The following is a 21,987-nucleotide window of genomic DNA, read 5'->3' on the forward strand; positions in this document are numbered from 1 at the left end:
GTATATCTAGGTCGACCACTAATGGTCTACAGTGACTAGGTCAACACCTTGAAATGGTCAACATACCAAAGGTGGACAGTGACAAAAGATTGACGCGAGCTTATGGTCGACAGACATTTGTGTGTCTATGTCGACACATGTCTATGTCGATTACCGCTGCTCATGCCATACTTTGGGTATGGTGGCTCGCTGCGCTCAGCACACTATTAAATTCCCACTCACTTGCTCACTTGGATAATAAAGTATGAAAAACAAAGCAAGTGAAAAACAAATCATAAGCTGGTGTTGGGTTGGGTATGTCGACCATTTCAAAGGTGTCGACCTAGTCATGGTCTACCAATAGTGGCCAACCCTAGTGACTGTCCATCTAAACATTGTCTACCCAGTAACTTCAGGAACTTTTCCTTCAGATAACTAAAAGCCTGGCCTTCTATATCAAGAGCTTTCAGGAAATTCTTCATTAGCCCCAACTTAATGTGCAGCGGAGGTAAAATGTTTTTGATGTGTCTCAACCAATGGAGTTTACCTGGTGTTTTTCTTTTCAGATGATCTTTATTTGGCATCTTTGAGCATGATTTTAGGGTGGGGTGCACCTGAATCTTTTTATTTTATAGTTACGCCACTGCCCAGAATCACCCAAGTCAACAGTAGATCGGGTAATACAACCAACAGTGACTCCAATTATAACACACACCTGAATGCTGCAGTAAAACGGTGACAGGTTCTGCATTATACAGAGACTGTTGCACTCCTTGACACTTAAATAAAATAAAAGTAAACATGATTAGCAACACCTCTATCAATTCATCTGGATAAGAAAGTAGGAAAGGATAGTCCTAGCCACACAATTCACCTCCTTCACCTAACCCCATTACTCCACTGACCTCTAGTTATTTTAATAGTGTTTTATTGTTTAGCAAAATTTATCCTAAAACCAGGTCTTGTGGTGTCGCACACAACTTGTTGATGGTCATCCATAAAATGATAATGAATATGCTTTCTTCATATTACTGTTGGCTCGCTGATTATGTGCTTGAATACACTTGGCCATCTTGATATTGTTTCTGTACTAATTTGTGACCCCTGTTGACCTCTAATAAAAATACCATTGAAAAAAAAAGAAAGAAAAGAAAGTAGGAAGGGTGCACTTTCTTGATCAAACATGGATTATTCACGTTCACTTAAATTAGGACAAAATAAGAGACGCCCTTGGTTCAGTTAAAAAAAAAAAAATTAGGATCTGTAGAGGACTAGATCATGGTTAACTAGGGCTTGACTCAGATGTGGATGCATTGCCCATGTTTACGTATTCTCTGTCACCCGCTCTCAGTTCCAAAGGACATTCTGAGCAACTCTAACCCCACCTTCGCAGCCTGACCCTAACCCTCCCCGCTAATGCCTAACCTTCATACACCGCTGCTTAAACCTAGCACCACTCTTTTAAGGGACTAAACCTAACCACTGCTCCCCACATCTTAATCATAGCACCCCACTCCTCCCACAGCCCAACACTACTCCATGTCAAAATATGCTATGCTTCAGAGACACTTATTTTTCTTAAATTCACAAAATAAAATAGTACACAAACTAAATGATTTTTTCCCCAATGTTTATTTGTGTTACATGGTAAGTAGGAACACGAATACATTGTTACATTGAAGATGATGACAACATTTTGCTTGCAAACTTGTTTTTCAGGCATTCGAGGTCTTCAACCTGAAAGTGTAATTCCTGTAAGAGCTTGGCAATGAACTGGGTGTAGAGTGGTCTCTGCTGGGAGTCCTTGTGCAGAGGCATCGTGGGTATCAGCCTGAAATAAAGAGACATTATATTAATACTATTGTTCAACTTCACAAATGTTGATTTTTTTTTTTTTTTTTTTTAGGCACCACACACACACTTGACTTCACTAGTTGAATTATGGGCCAGATATTCACCCATATACATCTTTATGTCCACTTTCTATATGCTTGGTTTGCTGCTTATCAGTGCACGCCGGCCACCAGCTATCATCGAGGATCAGCCTTGCTTGCCTAATCCCATTTTTCAGAGATAAAGCATGGTTTTGGGAACTTATCCCAAATCCCCAGTGTTACTATTAATGATTAGTCTGGGCCTAACCACAGAACTTCAGGCTATGCAGAGATGCACAAAATATGCCTGGTTTCAGAAGTATCAAACCAAAATACAGTATGGATGGTCGAAGTTCAATTGCAAAGATGCGTCAAAATTTGCCCAATATATGTATTTAGGTCCTTGCACACAAGGGGCCTAATTCAGAGAAGCAGGTCAATTGGATATCCAGTGATTTGGGATTTGCACATCGCTCACAGTGCCCAAAATATTGCAGCATGAATGACATGTTGCTGGCGTTTGGCAACAGGCAGAAAATAGTAAATGTGAGCGTGTCAGACCTATTTTTTGGGGCGTGCTGAAACCACTGACTGGGTCCTTGGACAAAGCTTCACTGGCTAAGTCATTATAAGTAACCTATTTTCTCCAACGCGACTCATTCCATTAGGTACCATATGCTCTGCTCCTGGGCTCCCCTCTTACTATAGGATTGCTGTCACCTGTGTTGTAACACCCTTCTCATCAATTACCAAGTGTAACAAAGGTGATGGAAATCATGCATGAAGAGGGAACCCCTGTCGCAGAGCATTATGTACCTAATGGAACAGGTCATGTTGGACAGTACGGTAACCCGAGGGTAACTCAGAGGATAATCTGGTGCTGCGCAAAAGCAGGCAGCAGCGGATCAGTGAAGCCAACGTGAGACAAACTATTAACACAAGATGCCTCCTATTGCAACAAATCATATCACAAAGACGCATTAGAATCCATGTCTGAATCAGGCCCAATATGAGCGAAGGAAGTACTTCTAGTAAGTGACCTATATAAAGCCAAAAGAGCTAGAAATTGCATGCTGCCATTTGCAGAGGAGTTATAAAATATTCAGCTTATAACAAGAATACAATTGTTTAACCCTTTAAATGCCAAGTGAATTTGTCAAAAATAGGTATGAAAATTGCCAAGCAAACATTTGTATTAATCAGAATGACCTGTAATGTTTACCTTATATAGGAAATATAATCTTTTTCCTCACAAAAGTTTTTTATTTGAATTTATATAACAAATGTGGGAGACGCTGGCATTTTTTTTTGCGGATATTTTAAACATCTCTCACAGAGAGGTTGGCATTTAAAAGGTTAAGCCTAAAAGAAATAAACAAGTGAAATCTGGGAAAGTATGGTTTTACATCTCTTCAGTGGCAAATGCAATCTGACTTCACATTCAGTTCAAAAACAAGATTTTTAGAGAACATTACTCTCCCAGCAAGATTGTGGAAATGATTATTTCATCAACTTCACCAACAGCCGGTGGGCACATGAAATATGGATAGCGAGAACTCCTGGGAAGGAGTGGATCAATAACCTCAGAACGAATCAAATCTCTGCATTCTATCACAGTGTGAGCGGCTGTAGAAACGTTACAGTACTTTTAGACATGGCTAACACACCAAGAACACGTCTATTTTATTTTCAGATGCATACAACGGATTTAATGATTATATCTAAACCAACTCTTTCTTTAGTGTTATACAGTAACTGCACTTTACATGAATTCAAGCCGATTAAGAAAACCAAGGAATCTTCATAAAAACATTGTACAGAGGGTCACAAGGTCATAAATCCCAGCTCTGTTGTAACTCCTCATTCAGTGCACCTGATGCTGGCCATACCACCTGTGATAATGGCCAAAGGCAGTTCCAGAACAAAATGACAGGGAAAGCTTCATGAAAGGGACAAGGGGGCGTGGCCACATAACAAGGGCAGGGGAGTGATGCCTTGGTGGGGGTGATGTTGCGATAGTGATACAGGGGAGAGGCAGTGGGTGACATGGAGAGAGAGTGGGAAAAGGAGAGTCAGATATGTAGTGGGGAGTATGCAGGGGTGAAGGAGCGAGTGCATAGGTGAGTATGCAGGGGTGAGGAAAGTAGTGTGGAGAGGTAGTGGCAAGTATGCAAGGGCCAGGTAAGTAGTGCAGAGAAGTAGTGGTGAGTATGCAAGATTGAGGGAAGTAGTGCAGATAGGTAGAGGTGAGTATGCAGGGGTGATGGAGGTAGTGCAGATAGGTAGAGGTGAGTATATGCAGGGGTGAGGGAGGAAGTGCAGAGGTAGAGGTGAGTATGCAGGGGTGAGGGAGGGAGTGCAGATAGGTAGCAGTGAGCATGCAGGGGTGATGGAGGTAAGTGCAGATAGGTAGAGGTGAGTATGCAGGGGTGATCCTGGCCATATTCTCACATTGCTTAGTAGCGATCAGGAAGAGGACAGCTATGGGGATGCTATGAGCGCGGGTGGTATAACTCCCAGACAATATCTAGGTTGACAACTAAAGATTGACATGCACAAGGTGGACACTGACAAAAGGGCACACAAGCAAAATGTTGACCTGGAATAGTCAACATGAGTTTTCCCATTTTTTGTGAGTGCCAATGTCAACACCTGAGCATGCGGATGCCCAATCAGCGTGCCCCCTTTGCTCACCATGCTTCGGGCCAGGCGCCTTGTTCTGCTAGCACTGTGCTCAGCACACCTTACTGTTTCCAATCAGTCCACGTGGATGGCAACGTATGAGAAAGTCCAACGGATAAAAAAATCCCCCCCAAAAAACTTGTGACTTATGTCAACCTTTACATTTTGACCTCATATTTAATTGTTATTAAAGGTTGTTAAATGTGACTTTAAAGCACGTACTCTCCCGGAATGGTTGGGAAGCTCCCGAATATCAGGTGGAACTCCTAGCTGCCTGGGCATGTCTCCCAGGAACAGCTGCAACATGCCACCCAGATGCACACTTACCGAGTGAAGTGGGAGCTCCTACGTGATTTGCCCTGAACCACAACATCTTAGGCACACCCTTGATGTACAGTGGCTGTGATCTCAGCATTGCAGAACGTGGGTAGGTAGTGAGGTCATTATGATGTGATCATGTTTTCCACACCCCCATTACTGCCTCCATTTAGGTGTCACATCACCAACCTGGTTATAGATTAAAAAACAGCCCAATGGGGACTTTGACCATGTTGATCCAATGCATGTGGAACTATAGGCCGGATACCCCTGTTCCCTGCCCCTATTACAAATCACACCTGTCCTGAAGTGCACCTGCTGCGCTAATCTGGCTGTCCCTCCTGGAGGAGGCAGACAGATAGTCAACACCTATACAGTACCTTAAACAAGGTATACAGATCATGTAAATCAGGCTTGTCCAACCTGCGGCCCTCCAGATGTGCTAAAACTACACATCCCAGCATGCATTGCCATCATTCTAGCATTCCCTTATAGCCAAATTGTGGCAAGGCATGCTGGTATGTGTAGTTTTAGCACATCTGGAGGGCCGCAGGTTGGACAAGACTGATGTAAATCATCAAGTATGGAATACAGACATAGGGGGTTATTCGGGTTCATTCACTCAGATGCGAATTTTTGAGTGAACCAGATCCCGCCTTGCGAACGGTGGTACGCTGGCTTACCATTCGCAAGGCGCGTACATTCTCAACAGGGGTGCCGAGAGAGGGGGGGAGCAGGTACAATTTACCCGGGCCCAGGCCTGTCAGGGGGGCCCTGGTCTGGACACACAGGTTTTTTTTTTTATTTGGTGGCAAGTACCCCCAACATGACCCATTCCATTAGGTACAAAATGCTCTGTTCCTGGACTTCCCTGCCAGTGGTAGTTACAGAGGTTGGACTACAGCAAAGTCCAAAATTCAAAGAGGGTCACATCAACTGCCAGTGAGTCCAGGACAGTGATGCTTGGGGTGGCAGTATATGTGACCCCCCTCCCCCCCCTTCCTTTTGAATATTGGACTGTGCTGCAGGCTCACATCTGTAATTGCCACTGGCAGGGAAGTCCAGGAACAGAGCATTTTGTACCTAATGAAATGGGCCATGTTGGAGGGTATGTGAAAATCCTTTGCAAAGAGCATGTAACCCCTTGCAGAGCATGTAAATCAGGGCAGACAGGTTAATCCCTGGCACATAATGTTAACCCCTGGCAGAGCATGTTAACCCCTAGTAGAGCATGTTAACTTCTTAATATGCAATGAGCATTACGGTGTGTGGCATAACGTGTAATGAGCATTATGGCATGTGGTATAGGTACTTATGTAGTATCTGGGCTGCCGATTTTTTGATTGTATGCCTTAAGTTAAGGCATACAATCAGATGCGATGCGATATCGCATCGCATGCGACCATCGGATGCGATGACCCGATTTTTCCATAGGAATCAATGTTAAAATGGACTGAGTCCATTTTAACATGGAATTCAATGGGAAAAAGAGGTCCTTTTCATACCCCTACTATCCAAGTGGGCATGGAGTTGGATATAAACCTGTAGCGAGCGTAGCGAGCCACCGAGCCCGAAGCGTGGCGAGCGGACGGTATTCTGTGTCCCCTCGCCACGCTTCGGGCTCGGTGGCACGCTACGCTCGCCACAGGTTTATATCCAACTCCATGCCCACTTGGATAGTAGGGGTATGAAAAGGACCTCTTTTTCCCATTGAATTCCATGTTAAAATGGACTCAGTCCATTTTAACATTGATTCCTATGGAAAAATCGGGTCATCGCATCGCATCCGATGGTCGCATGCGATGCGATGCGATGTGCCCGATCCGACCCGATTTAGAAATCGGCAGCCCAGATACTACATAAGTACCGTGGTATAATATGTAATGGGTGTGTGACACGTGTAATAGACATTACAGTGTAAATTTTTGTATGTGTATCCACCTTGGAAGCAGTGGCGTAACACCGCGTCCGCAGAGTGTGCGGGGATCTCCGTCCGTGGGGGCCCCAGGAAGTTGTTGTACCGGGGCCCAGGAATTCTCTTGGCGGCCCTGATTCTCAACGGCTACGAATGGATGTTTTACATAAACATCCATTCGCATGCCACTGGGACCTTCCCACATCTTTCGATGGTCACCGTGGATGGTGCACGCATATGTAAGGTTGCACTGAGCAACCTTACATATGCATGTATGCTTGGGGGTAAGTGGGCGGGCAGCTGACATCCGGTGATGTCAGCTGCCCCCCCCATGTCCCTCATGGCCTCATTAGCATGAGAACACCCAGCGTTCTCATGGGAATGCCCATGAAACACTGGGAGTTCCTATATGCAAATGGGCCAGCCCGCTGCCGTCCGCAATAATGAAGAAAGAAGTGTGTCCCTAAGGGCACCTAGAAGCGCGGTGGGTACTATACCGGGTGATATATGGCACAATAGGAAAATAAGGCAAGACTGCTGCTTCTTTAATGAAGAGGATGTGTGGCCTCTTGCTAATGGGAATGAACAGACAGGGAGTGACTTAATCCCAGAATATGGGACGCTGTCACTTTAAGAAGCGCAATTCTGCCTTAATTATCACAATACTGATATAAACAATAGTTAGAATATCAAATAGTATTTATTAAAAATAGAATACATATTAATATGAAGTGCACTTCAACAATCAACATTGAATATTACATAAAATCCACATACATGACAAACAACATTTAACATATATGGCTGGCTGAATGTTTGAGGCAATTTAGGCAGGCTTAGGATAATATGGCATGTTGGTTATTTCTTTGTTTGTAATTTGTAATCCTTTATATAATTACCAGTCCATGTCACAGTCAGTATTTTCCAGCAAAGGTTTGTGGATGGGGATGCCTCCTGATGCAGATAAATTCTGTTGGTGGCACGTCACTGTTCCTCCCTTACCAGTGGGTTGACTGGATATCTGCTGTCCACTGTAAGCGTGACCTGGCTGGAAAGATATGGATGCAAGATGCAGGCAATGGAGCTCAAAAAACGCGTTTCTCCGCCTTCTGTAGCTATCGGCGGCTTCCTCAGTTTGAGCTGTCATGAATATAGAAAGCACATTTATAGTGTGCTTGTTCGCGCGTCCCGCGCCCCCGCACTTCCGGGTTTGTATGCCAAGCCTCGCTTTCGTTTCACTGATACATATAGACGGCGGCGGCCATTTTGGCTCCGTCTGATTCAAGCCTCGTTTTGATAAGCAAGGCTGTCGTGGCCAGCTTGTATTCCAAGCCTCGTTTTGGTTATACAGTCTATATAGATAGATCTCGGCAGCCATATTTAGTTCCTGTGTTCCAAGCCTCATTTTAGTATAATGAAATGTCTCAGCTGTCTTTTTATTTATCAACATACTCCAAGCCTCTTTATCGAATTTGGCCATATTTAAAGTATACCTCAAGCCTCGTTTTCTTTACAAACGTGTCGTGACAGATGTTATTTTTAGTCATATCCATATTTTCATTTATTTATATAACGATATGTATTACATCTGTAGCCACGCCTCCTTTTCCTTATATATCGTATATTTGGCTATTAAGCCACACCTGGCCACTGGACATGGACAGACAACAAACATCACAATAACATACATATAAAGACAAAAAGAAAGAGAAAGGATTCTCCCATCTCATTAATTCATAAAGTATCTAAAAAGAGGGAATTATATAAAAAAAAATTTATTTTAAATATTACTATATATGGTAGCAATTATAATCCAATAATCATAAAACTCCACAATAAATAAAATAAAATAAATATAATAAAAATATAAATATAAAAGTAAAGAAAAACGAAATAATGCAGTAAGAGAGGGAATTGGGTTATATTAAGACCCCATACTGCAATACTAAAGGTGTTTCAAGCGGGTACAAGTCATCTTAATTGATTAATTATTTAATTAATCAATTAATTATCAGAAGGGGTAGTATATCATCTTCGGTTGCACATGTTATGGACCAGCATTTATTTTCTATTACCATAGAATACAGGACATCACATTTTTCTATAGTATTTATATATAGATGTATAGACACAGTAAAAAATTGTTTATGTGAATTTTACAGGTTATGGATGAACGTTAAATGTCTCGGACTATCACGGGTGGGAGAAGTAAGGGGCCAGTGAGCCCTCCCACTCATCCCATCCTAGATTGCCCGCCACATCAGAACTTTATAAATTTACATAGGACAGAGAGTTCTCAAAATATTGTCATCCTATATTTATCAAACAAACTTTTAATCAGATACTGTTTAGTTCAATACTGTCATTCAAACCAAGGGGGCTGAGAGTTCTTAGACAGAATATCCAGTATGCTTCTCGCCTGCACAACTGGACATATCTGTCACCTCCTCTTGGGGTACTCTTAATGTGTTCAATTGCAAACATCTTTATCCCTTTTGGGTCTCCCCGCTGGCAACTAGCCATATGTCTGTAAAGGCTGTTATTTTTACTCATTTTTACAATGTTGCGTTTGTGTTCCATGTAGCGAACATGTAGGTTACGGATGGTGCGGCCCACATATTGTAGGCCGCATCCGCACGTGAGGATGTAGATGACATATTTTGTCTTACAATTTAAGAAACCCTTGATGGAAAAGGTTTCACCTGACACATAGGACATGAATGTGGTGGTTTTCCTCTCAATATACATACATGATGCACAAGATCCTCCCAACCCTCCTCTCCCACATATATGGTAACCATCAGGTGGGGGTGGCATCCAGGTGGAATTGCTGATTTTATCGTTAGTTTTTTTCTTGTAAAAACTTGGAGCTAGTTTTGTTTTTAGATTTCGTGATTTCCTGAATACAACAGCATTATTGAAATCTATTTAGTTATTAAGGATTTCATCCGATTTTAATAGATACAAATTACCCTTCACTATTTTCTTTATTTCCATAGCTTTCACATTATACTGTGTAACGAATGTGGCTTTTCTCTCTTTAGTCTGGTTCTTTTTTCTATCTATCTTTGGTATTGAATTATCTTCTTTTATTTCTAACAGTGTTTTTCTTTCCATGTTCTTAACTATGTTCAGGGACTCATCTAGCAGTTTTCGGGGGTACCCTTGTTCTAGGAATGCTTGGTGTAGCTCATTACTTTGTCTATCAAATGCCAATTCTGATGAGCAGTTCCTTCTCATTCTCATGAACTGGCTCTTGGGTATGTTGTTTTTCCATTTATTGTAATGGCTACTCCTATAGTTCAAATATCTGTTTTGGTCAACGCTTTTAACGAATGTCTTAGTCTCAACCTTATCTCCCTCTACCGTGAGAGCAATATCCAGAAAAGTGACACCTTCTGTGTGACTATTACTGGTGAATTTTAAACCATATTCATTGATGTTTAAACTGTTCGTGAACTGTGTGACGGAATCTAAATCCCCATCCCAAATAAAAAACAAGTCGTCTATATATCTGCCATAGAGGACCAGGTTCTCCCCCAAGTCCCGCCCCCAGATGTTCTCCTCCTCAAATCTCCCCATAAATAGGTTGGCGAAACTTGGGGCGAACCTGGTCCCCATGGCCGTGCCCAGTGATTGCAAATAAAATTTAGAATCAAAAGTGAAAAAATTATGTGTTAAAATAAACCTAATGGAGTGCACTATAAAGTCCACCAGGTCGTCCGATATCTCGGGATCATTTTCCAAATACCACTTTGTAGCCGTAATTCCAAGTTCGTGGTCGAATATAGAGCTTCAACATCACTCGTAATAAAGTGGTAGCTATCTTTCCATTTTATTTCGTTGACTTTCTGTAGGAAATGGGTCGTATCCTTAATATACGACTGAAGCTTAGGTACATACTTTTGTAGATAATTATCGACAAAAAATGACAGATTGTTGGTCATTGAACCAATACCAGCGATAATCGGACGACCTGGTGGACAAACCAAAGTTTTGTGGATCTTGGGAAGAAAATAAAATGTGGGTGTGATGGGATAGGGGGTGAAAAGAAAACCATATGTTTCTCTGGATATTGCTCCCACGGAGAGGCCATCATCCAGTAGATGGCTAAATTCGTACATACATTTTTTGGTTGGATCCCCGTCCAGTCTTTCATAATATTTCACATCCGTTAACTGTCTAAAAGCTTCTTTTAGATAATCTTCAGTTTCCATTATAACGACCCCCCCCCCCTTTGTCCGCCTGTTTTATTGTTATATTGGGATCATTCAACAGGGATTTCAATGCTATTCTCTCTTTTTTAGTCAGATTATCTTTTAAGGGTTTTTTCTCTGTTTTGTTACATAAAGTTCTGAACTGCTCCATAGTCACTTTATAAAAAGTCTCAACAAATGGGCCCCTGAATTGTAAAGGATAAAATTCGGACTTTCTCTTGAACACCTTTTTATTGGGTCCATTTTCCTTAATGTCGAAAACCGGGATCTGTGTATCCATTACGTTACTCTCTAATGCTAATGATTCTAGGATAGCCACCATTTCATTATCGTCATGTTCTAAAATTACTGGGTCTATGGTACCTAGAGTTTTTGTTGTTGATTTTTCAATGTAAAGTAACGTTTTTGGCTAAGGCTTCTCACAAATTTGTTTAGGTCAATAAACAGCTCAAAGAGATTGGGTTTATTAGCCGGAGCGAAGTTCAGTCCCTTTTCCAGCAACCGAACCTCCTCATCACTCAAAGTTTTTTTGGAAAGATTAAAAATTCCCTTTCCCTTCACTTTCTCTTTGAGCTGTTTCCTTGACTGTTTCTGTCCTCCTCGTTTTCCCCGAAATCTTCGTTTCTTGACCTTTTTATTTGTCTGTTGTGATTTTCTATTGGATTCCTCAAGTGGTTGGATCTGCGGGGCTCCCCTAAAAAATCATTCTCCCTGGAGGGTATTGGGGTACCATAATTGGTATTCCCCTGGGTGTCTCCTTTACGTGACCAATCTCTGTTTTGATATGTCCTCCTGGGTGCATAGTTTGGACTATATTGAGGCCCTTCAGTTGTATCTTGATTGGCCAATGGTTCATATCTATTCCTAATTTCAATGGTGTCCCTCCCAGTTCCCCTATGAGGATTTTGGGGCTTATAATTGTCATAAATGGGCATCCTATTTCTTTGTTCTTGGTTAGTCCTGTAGGAATACCTCTGAGTTTTACCCGGTGTAAATTTCCTATGATTATTCCAATTGTTAACAGATCTATTCCTGTTATATGTATGAACTGTGCCTGATGCATAGTCCGACCTATCACGGTCCAATTTATTGTTTTTTCTAAGTATTAAAGTTTTTTCAAAACTCTCCACATTTTTATTTACCTGTGAATCTCTTTTGGAGAAATCGTTATCCCCTACATGTGTTTTTAATTTTTCTTGTACTTTTTCAATTTCTTGTTGGATTTCTTTAGTTTTCCCCTCTCTATATCTGATCAATAATCGCATTAAATTTTTTGAACAGTTATCTAGTATACTTTCCCACTCATCGGAGAATGTTTTATCCTCTTTAAATGTAGAGGTTTTTAGGATCCTTAGTCCTCTGGGGATCAGATTCTGGTCCAGATATTTCGGTACTTGTGAGTTATCCGGGCGCCCGATTTTTTGATTGTATGCCTTAAGTTAAGGCATACAATCAGATGCGATGCGATGCGATATCGCATCGCATCGCATCGCATCGCATGCGACCATCGGATGCGATGACCCGATTTTTCCATAGGAATCAATGTTAAAATGATTCCTATGGAAAAAGGGGTCCTTTTCATACCCCTACTATCCAAGTGGGCATGGAGTTGGATATAAACCTGTGGCGAGCGTAGCGAGCCACCGAGCCCGAAGCGTGGCGAGCGAAGCGAGCCCCGCGAGGGGACGGTATTCCGTGTCCCCTCGCGGGGCTCGCTACGCTCGCCACGCTTCGGGCTCGGTGGCTCGCTACGCTCGCCACAGGTTTATATCCAACTCCATGCCCACTTGGATAGTAGGGGTATGAAAAGGACCCCTTTTTCCCATTGAATTCCATGTTAAAATGGACTCAGTCCATTTTAACATTGATTCCTATGGAAAAATCGGGTCATCGCATCGCATCGCATCCGATGGTCGCATGCGATGCGATGCGATGTCCCGATCCGACCCGATTTTGAAATCGGGCGCCCGGATAACTCACAAGTACCGATATTTCTGTAGCAGAATTTGATCCCACCAGTGTCTGGTCTCGTCTGTACAGAGATTTTCTAATTGATTAAACAGACTATGCATACTATCTGAACCTTCATTAGGAGTATCTTGTTGGATTTTCAGAGGGTCTTTTAAATATAAATTTCTCCTTTCCATTCTCTCACTTAAACATTTTAGATTACTCATATTTCAGCACCTGATATAGTACACCTGCAGCTCCTTAACACAATGGAGCAAGGAAGAAAGAAGTGTGTCCCTAAGGGCACCTAGAAGCGCGGTGGGTACTATACCGGGTGATATATGGCACAATAGGAAAATAAGGCAAGACTGCTGCTTCTTTAATGAAGAGGATGTGTGGCCTCTTGCTAATGGGAATGAACAGACAGGGAGTGACTTAATCCCAGAATATGGGACGCTGTCACTTTAAGAAGCGCAATTCTGCCTTAATTATCACAATACTGATATAAACAATAGTTAGAATATCAAATAGTATTTATTAAAAATAGAATACATATTAATATGAAGTGCACTTCAACAATCAACATTGAATATTACATAAAATCCACATACATGACAAACAACATTTAACATATATGGCTGGCTGAATGTTTGAGGCACATTAGGCAGGCTTAGGATAATATGGCATGTTGGTTATTTCTTTGTTTGTAATTTGTAATCCTTTATATAATTACCAGTCCATGTCACAGTCAGTATTTTCCAGCAAAGGTTTGTGGATGGGGATGCCTCCTGATGCAGATAAATTCTGTTGGTGGCACGTCACTGTTCCTCCCTTACCAGTGGGTTGACTGGATATCTGCTGTCCACTGTAAGCGTGACCTGGCTGGAAAGATATGGATGCAAGATGCAGGCAATGGAGCTCAAAAAACGCGTTTCTCCGCCTTCTGTAGCTATCGGCGGCTTCCTCAGTTTGAGCTGTCATGAATATAGAAAGCACATTTATAGTGTACTTGTTCGCGCGTCCCGCGCCCCCGCACTTCCGGGTTTGTATGCCAAGCCTCGCTTTCGTTTCACTGATACATATAGACGGCGGCGGCCATTTTGGCTCCGTCTGATTCAAGCCTCGTTTTGATAAGCAAGGCTGTCGTGGCCAGCTTGTATTCCAAGCCTCGTTTTGGTTATACAGTCTATATAGATAGATCTCGGCAGCCATATTTAGTTCCTGTGTTCCAAGCCTCATTTTAGTAAAAAATTATTTTAAATATTACTATATATGGTAGCAATTATAATCCAATAATCATAAAACTCCACAATAAATAAAATAAAATAAATATAATAAAAATATAAATATAAAAGTAAAGAAAAACGAAATAATGCAGTAAGAGAGGGAATTGGGTTATATTAAGACCCCATACTGCAATACTAAAGGTGTTTCAAGCGGGTACAAGTCATCTTAATTGATTAATTATTTAATTAATCAATTAATTATCAGAAGGGGTAGTATATCATCTTCGGTTGCACATGTTATGGACCAGCATTTATTTTCTATTACCATAGAATACAGGACATCACATTTTTCTATAGTATTTATATATAGATGTATAGACACAGTAAAAAATTGTTTATGTGAATTTTACAGGTTATGGATGAACGTTAAATGTCTCGGACTATCACGGGTGGGAGAAGTAAGGGGCCAGTGAGCCCTCCCACTCATCCCATCCTAGATTGCCCGCCACATCAGAACTTTATAAATTTACATAGGACAGAGAGTTCTCAAAATATTGTCATCCTATATTTATCAAACAAACTTTTAATCAGATACTGTTTAGTTCAATACTGTCATTCAAACCAAGGGGGCTGAGAGTTCTTAGACAGAATATCCAGTATGCTTCTCGCCTGCACAACTGGACATATCTGTCACCTCCTCTTGGGGTACTCTTAATGTGTTCAATTGCAAACATCTTTATCCCTTTTGGGTCTCCCCGCTGGCAACTAGCCATATGTCTGTAAAGGCTGTTATTTTTACTCATTTTTACAATGTTGCGTTTGTGTTCCATGTAGCGAACATGTAGGTTACGGATGGTGCGGCCCACATATTGTAGGCCGCATCCGCACGTGAGGATGTAGATGACATATTTTGTCTTACAATTTAAGAAACCCTTGATGGAAAAGGTTTCACCTGACACATAGGACATGAATGTGGTGGTTTTCCTCTCAATATACATACATGATGCACAAGATCCTCCCAACCCTCCTCTCCCACATATATGGTAACCATCAGGTGGGGGTGGCATCCAGGTGGAATTGCTGATTTTATCATTAGTTTTTTTCTTGTAAAAACTTGGAGCTAGTTTTGTTTTTAGATTTCGTGATTTCCTGAATACAACAGCATTATTGAAATCTATTTCGTTATTAAGGATTTCATCCGATTTTAATAGATACAAATTACCCTTCACTATTTTCTTTATTTCCATAGCTTTCACATTATACTGTGTAACGAATGTGGCTTTTCTCTCTTTTTATGTAATATTCAATGTTGATTGTTGAAGTGCACTTCATATTAATATGTATTCTATTTTTAATAAATACTATTTGATATTCTAACTATTGTTTATATCAGTATTGTGATAATTAAGGCAGAATTGCGCTTCTTAAAGTGACAGCGTCCCATATTCTGGGATTAAGTCACTCCCTGTCCGCAATAATGGGTGCCTGTACCCAGTGAAGTTTGTTCGCATGTGCACAGCAAACATCAGACCCGTGCGAACGCGCACGTCGCTGCGACTGGACCTAAATAAGGTCCAGAATGTTAAAACAAAACACTTTGCAGACAATGGGCCTGATTCTAAATTAGAAGTAAACCCTAAAAAGTGCGAGTTTTTTCCCCTCACACATCTAAAAAAAAATTTTTTAAACAGTTTTATTGAGACACTGCAGAGAAGTACAACAATCAGCTGTATAAAAGAGAACATTTTCAACACATGCAGACATGAGCAACAAGTTTGCTATATAGGTCAATAGTTACAAATGCAACAAATTCAGATTTTAAATGTATGCACATTGGCCCTTATTCAGATCTGATCACAGTACAAATTTGTTCTCAACATGGGCAAAACCATTTGCATTGCAGGTGGGGCAGATGTAACATGTATAGAGAGAGTTAGATTTGTGTGAGTTTGTTTCTGTGCAGGGTAAATACTGGCTGCATTATTTTTACACTGCAATTTAGATTTCAGTTTCAGCACACCCCACCCAAATATAACTCTCTATGCACATGTTACATCTGCCCCACCTGCAGTGCACATGATTTTGCCTATTTTGAGAACAAATTTGTATTGTGATCAGATCTGAATAAGGGCCATTGTGCGTATCAGAGTAGCATCTACAGTTTTATTGTCATTTTAATGTATATTATTTAACGAGGCCAGTATAATTGGAATCGGTACATCTGTCAGAATAAACTTAGGTCTACAGTCATTAGGTTGACCCCATTAGGTCGACTGGCTGGAAGGTCGATCTGATTTAAGGTCGACATGGGCCAAGGTCGACATGACTTAAGGTCGAATTTGCATAAAGGTCGACATGAGGAAGGGCGACTGGTCATAAGGTCGACATGGGTTTTTCACTGGTTTTTGATCCGAATGTCGACACAGTCGACATGGACACAGTTGGCAATGAAAATCGGACCCTCACTTCGCTCGCAATGCATCGGGCACGGTGGCTCGCTTCGCTCGCCACAGCTTTAATAACCTCCTCCACGCCCTAGTGGATGGTAGGGCATGAAATACCGCCTGTCGGCACATGTCGGCTCAAAAAACTGTGTAAAAACCCATGTCGACCTTATGACCAGTCGACCTTCCTCATGTCGACCTTTATGCAAATTCGACCTTAAGTCATATCGACCTTGGCCCATGTAGACGTTAAGTCAGGTCGACCTTCCTGCCAGTCGACCTAATGACTGTAGACCTAAGTTAATTCTAATAGATGACCGCTTCCCGTATAATTGTAAAACAAAAAAAAAATTAATTTCAACTAATGCGGTTTCTCTGGATTTTCATATATTTTTTTGTTTCACCAAGATACTGTACACACACACACACACACCCACACCCACACCTTACAGTATATGGCTGTAAAAACAGCCAGTCATTTATTGCAACGTCAATAATTCTGATAAAGACTTTGTTAAAAGAAAATATTCTGTGATAACTAAAATTAAGCAATTGTTGTAAGTTTCTAAACCCGTGAGCTGTAACTTTTTAGCAGACTGTGTTAAAGCATATATACTTATGCCTAACTTTTCTATTCCAAAAGAGTTATTTTTCTATTCTATAACCACCAGGACCTTACGCACGGAACCATAAAAAAAAAAAAATCAATATATTGGATATTAAAAAGGAAAAAAATATATAAAACAACATTTGGTTTAATGATTCAGCCAAATGGGGACTGTGCTTACAAAGCATTTCAGCTGTAGGAAAGGATCAGGAAGGGTAGAGAGGAAGTCCTGGGGTGGTAAGATCACAGTGTGGTTAGGTCTGTACACTTGGAGACAAGGATATCAGAATCAAAAAGTGGAGCACCACATTACACCACTGCAGATCCTACAAGAGATTGCTAACCCACTGGCACCAAGTACTGACTCCCAGACACATATCTCAACACAGACACACACGATGGAAAATGGACGGAAAAAAAACAGAAGTGAGAATTCGGTTACAAAGATTTCTCAATAAAATAACAAATGTATTAAATGACAACAAATGTGCATTTCACTGCTTATTAAAAAGGTGGATGTAACTTTCATCCTGTGTGAATGACAATCGCCCATGTATTCCGAGGGCATATGATCTGTAGAAGCTGACTGCCAGGGCAGGTGAAGTATAGCAACAGCATTGCTATACAGTGACAGGTAGATGGCAGAATTAGGTCTATAACCGCAATCTTCTTGCTCACAGTGTACTCAGCCAACCAGATTACTGTCAAAGTAAAAATGCAATGTGTTCTGCATACAGTAGTAATCACTTTTATGAAGAGAATGAATGGATTGCTCAAATTGCAATAGCACGTCTTTTCTGAAATGAGTCATGTTAAGGTCAGTAGCAGCTCTTTTATATGGAAAACATTTCTAGCATTTAACTTATGTCAATTTCATTACTAGGGTTTTTTTTTTAAATATAAAACCATTTTAGATGAGTAGACATACACCAATGCTATAGTTCTGACATCAAAACATGAACCGTAGTCCACAAAGATCAATCATAGGAGTAGCACTACTTTATTATTTCAAGCAATATATTGGTGCAATAAATATCATACAAAATATTTATTTGCATGCTTTAATGTATTCGAGCCATCAAACAGTTGCTGCATAGTCCAGCTACAGATAATACAGACAGACTGCAATAAAATATTTTTTTGCAAGTCAGTGGATAAACATTGTCTAGGTTGAAAGTCACTGGGCCGACCACCAATGGTCAACAGTGACCAGGTCAACACCCAAAAAGAGAGTCAACATACCCCTTATGCTGGGTACACACAAGAACGATTTGGCCTCAATTACCCCAATTTCGATACAATCTCGAGCAATTGTATGTAAATTGGGCATGTTTTAGATCAGATTCCAATCCGATGCGCGTCCCCACTGGTCGTTTGGTTGTTTTGCAGATCCTATATGCTGCAGTCAGGATTGGAAAACGATCCCTTCAACTGGGTACAGATCCCGATCGTGTGCTCCAACAGATCTACTCACAATCATGATCGTTCTGGTGTGTACCCTGCATTAGGTCGACACTGTCAAAAGTTCAACAAGGTTATGTTTGACATAGACAAGGTTGACAGTCAAAAGGTCCCACTCTAAAGGTGCATACACACTGGGGCGATTTTGTGTAATATCGCGGGCAATATGGTCGCTTAGCGACCATATTGCCCGCGATGGGAGTGTGCACCGGCGATATAATCGCCAGGTGCGCGCTCCTGTTTTTACCCCTGTAGTGATCGCTGGTCGCAGGAACATGCTCCTGCGACCAGCTGATTACCACTGCCGGGCTCCCCCCGGCAGTTTCTTTTTCATCAGCGACCATCTCTGGTCGCTGATGAAAAGGAGAAACTGAGCAATATATTGCTCAGCCATATATTGCTCAGCTATATATGGCTGAGCAATATATCTCCCCCATGTGTACGGGGCTTTAAGACGTCCTGACATAATTTTAACTAGATCGGAGCATCTTCATAGGTTTCGTTATTTTCTGTTGCCAGAACAGAAGATGTTGACTCAGATTAAAATGCTTTTCCACGTTTCTTATTCAGTTCAAGTCACAACTTTTCCACACTAGCCTATTTCGAATTTCTCAATTTAAATTTTTTCACTCCGCCCTAATATATACGATGTCCATGCTGATGTTTGATTACATAGACACAAAAAAAACACATGAAACTCATGTCGATCTTTTGACTGCGGACCATAAACTTGTGCCAAACTTTTGTCAGTGTAAACCTAGTCACTGGTCAACCATTAGTGGTCGACCTAGACATGGTCTATTGTCTATGCCGTAACCTTGTACATACTGTATGTCATGGTAACAATAACCACTTCTCATCATTTACTTCGTTTCGGTTTATAAAGCAGTATGTATAAGTTTCTTCTTACATATTATAGATTTCTGGGTACTTGGGTATTTTGGCGGCGCCCATCGCATCGCATACCATAAGGCATACGATGGTATGCGATGCGATATCGCGCGATACTGTACAATGTCATACCATTTTAAAATTGTATGACATTGTACATGGCATACAATGCCATACAATGCGATGCGATTAAACATTGTATAAGCACCCTAATGGGTGCTTACAATGTGAAATGCACCCCCACCGAGCCCTGGATACCTGTGAAGCCCGCGAGGGGACTCCGATACCTGTGAAGGTATCCGCGTCCGCTCGCCACGCATCGGGCTCAGTGGCTCGCTGCGCTCGCCACACTTTCTATTCTCAACTCCACGCCGATGTGGATAGTGGGGGTATGAAAAGGTCGGAGGACGCGTACCGCCGCCGCTCGCCACGCTTCGGGTTCATGTTTATAGTGGGGGGGGGGGCGCGTGGGGGTGCATTTCACATTGTAAGCACCCTTTATGGTGCTTATACGATCTTTTATCGCATAGGGGGAAAAAATTGCGTCGCGATGCGATGAAAACATTGCGCAATGCACATCAGGGGCGCCGCTATAATACACAAGTACCGATTTCTGGTATATGAAGTAATTTTGCCGTTAAACAAGTAAATCCAAAATATGGATAATGCAGCGCGGTGAGTGATGTAAATGTGACCCCCTAACATCAAGGGTCCAAGTGTAACCTTTGCAGAGAATATCAGGACTGAGTGGCTCCTACTCCTATTATCGCACACACTTGTAGACAGGCTGCACAATCATAGTAAAGCAGCAGTAAGTCGCTGGACCTCAATCTGTGCACTCAGTACTGTACAATCCAGGAAAAGGAAAGGAGGAAAAAACGGTGGATACGTTTTTTAAATTTCAATTTACTTCAAAATCACGAACAGTTTCAGGGCCCCAAGTTACCCAGCAAATCTATTTTCACATCTCATAATATATACAGAATAAGAAAAGCATGAGAATATATATCCCTCCCACGGCTAATAGGCCAGCCATACCCATCTTGGCAGGTTAACTTCTGGGCTACATTCTCACTAATGGCTGCCCATTCTTGACTAATCAATGCTTGGAGTTGGTCAGAAAATGTGGGTTTTTGTTTGTCCAACACCTCGAGGATTGACCACAAGTTCTTACTGGGAGTAAGGTCTGGGGAGTTTCCTGGCCATGGACCCAAAATGCTTTGTTCTCCGAACCACTTTGTTATCTTATGGCAAGGAGCTCCCTCATGCTGGAAAAGGCATTGTCTGTCACGAAACTATTCTTGGATGTTTGGGAGAAGTTGCTCTTGGAGGATGTTTTTGTGCCACTCTTTATTCATGGCTGTTTTCTTAGGCACAATTGTGAGTGAGCCTACTCCCTTCGCTGAGAAGATACCCACAAAAGAATAGTCCCAGGATGCATTACTGTTGGCATGACACAGGGCTGATGGTAAAACTCGCTATCCTTCTGCGGTAAAATGTTTTTCTAGATGCACAAAACAATCTAAATGGGGATTCATGAGAGATAATGACTTTACCCATCCTCAGCAGTCCGATCCCTGTACGGTTTGCAGAATATCAGTGTCTCTTCCTGGAGAGAAGAGGCTTCTTTGCTGCCCTCCTTGACAATAAGACAAACTCCAAAATTCTTCACCTCACTGTGCAATCAGATGCATTCATACCTGTCTGCTGCCATTCCAGAGCAAGCTCAGAACGGATGGTGTCCCAATCCCACAACTGGATAAGCTCTTGAACCTCTCTACGTAAAGTTCAGGATGATCCGATAAATGGTTAGATAAGGTGCAATGGGGCAGATGTATCAACCAGCATTAAGTGCAAAAATGCACTTAACGCTGGTTAACTGGGGGGGATTACGATTTTGCTAATGTATTACTAGCGCACCTAACGTCCGCTAGTGACAGCCCGCCGAATTACGCTCGGCGGGGCTGTCCCCTGCAATCCACCCCAGGGATAAACGGCCGGGGCGATGTATTAACAGCCTTCAAGGCGTTAATTCGCCCCGGCCGCTTCGCCAGCTGAGGGCTAGCGTTGTCCTATACCCCACTGTGGGGACAACGCCAGCCCTGCTTCTGGCTCGGGCTGCGCTGGAGATCTCGCGTTTTTTGCAAGATCTCGCGCATGACCATTAGAGCCGGACAGGGGGGAGAAGCGCACTGAGCATACAGCAGTAGATATAGGAAGTGTTGACTTTACTGGGTATACATAGAATTAAAATGTTTCTGCAAGATGGTCAGGTTGTGAGATTTGTTCAAAAGTGCCAGCATTAGTTTCATTTTTGAAAAATAGGTTTTAATTTTATTTCATCTTATACACCCCACAACGACAGTATCGTCCATATACTCCACACAATGACCGATACCTCAAATACATCCTGTATCAGAAAC

At 41.8% G+C, this 21,987-nt stretch overlaps 1 protein-coding gene across 1 annotated transcript in view; it reads right to left on the reverse strand.

The window, feature by feature from the left end:
* Positions 1-1,592: 1,592 nt before the first annotated feature.
* RPAP2 (RNA polymerase II associated protein 2) overlaps positions 1,593-21,987 on the reverse strand; it is a 76,598-nt gene continuing 56,203 nt past the window's right edge. The window contains exon 12 of the mRNA XM_083157096.1: positions 1,593-1,810. Within this exon, the coding sequence (XP_083013222.1) occupies positions 1,651-1,810 (160 nt within the window). The 3' untranslated portion in view covers positions 1,593-1,650. The remainder of the gene's footprint in view (positions 1,811-21,987) is intronic.

This window comes from Crinia signifera, chromosome 8, assembly GCF_055691185.1.
Source record: "Crinia signifera chromosome 8, ASM5569118v1, whole genome shotgun sequence".
In the NCBI taxonomy this organism is placed as follows: Eukaryota; Metazoa; Chordata; class Amphibia; order Anura; family Myobatrachidae; genus Crinia; species Crinia signifera.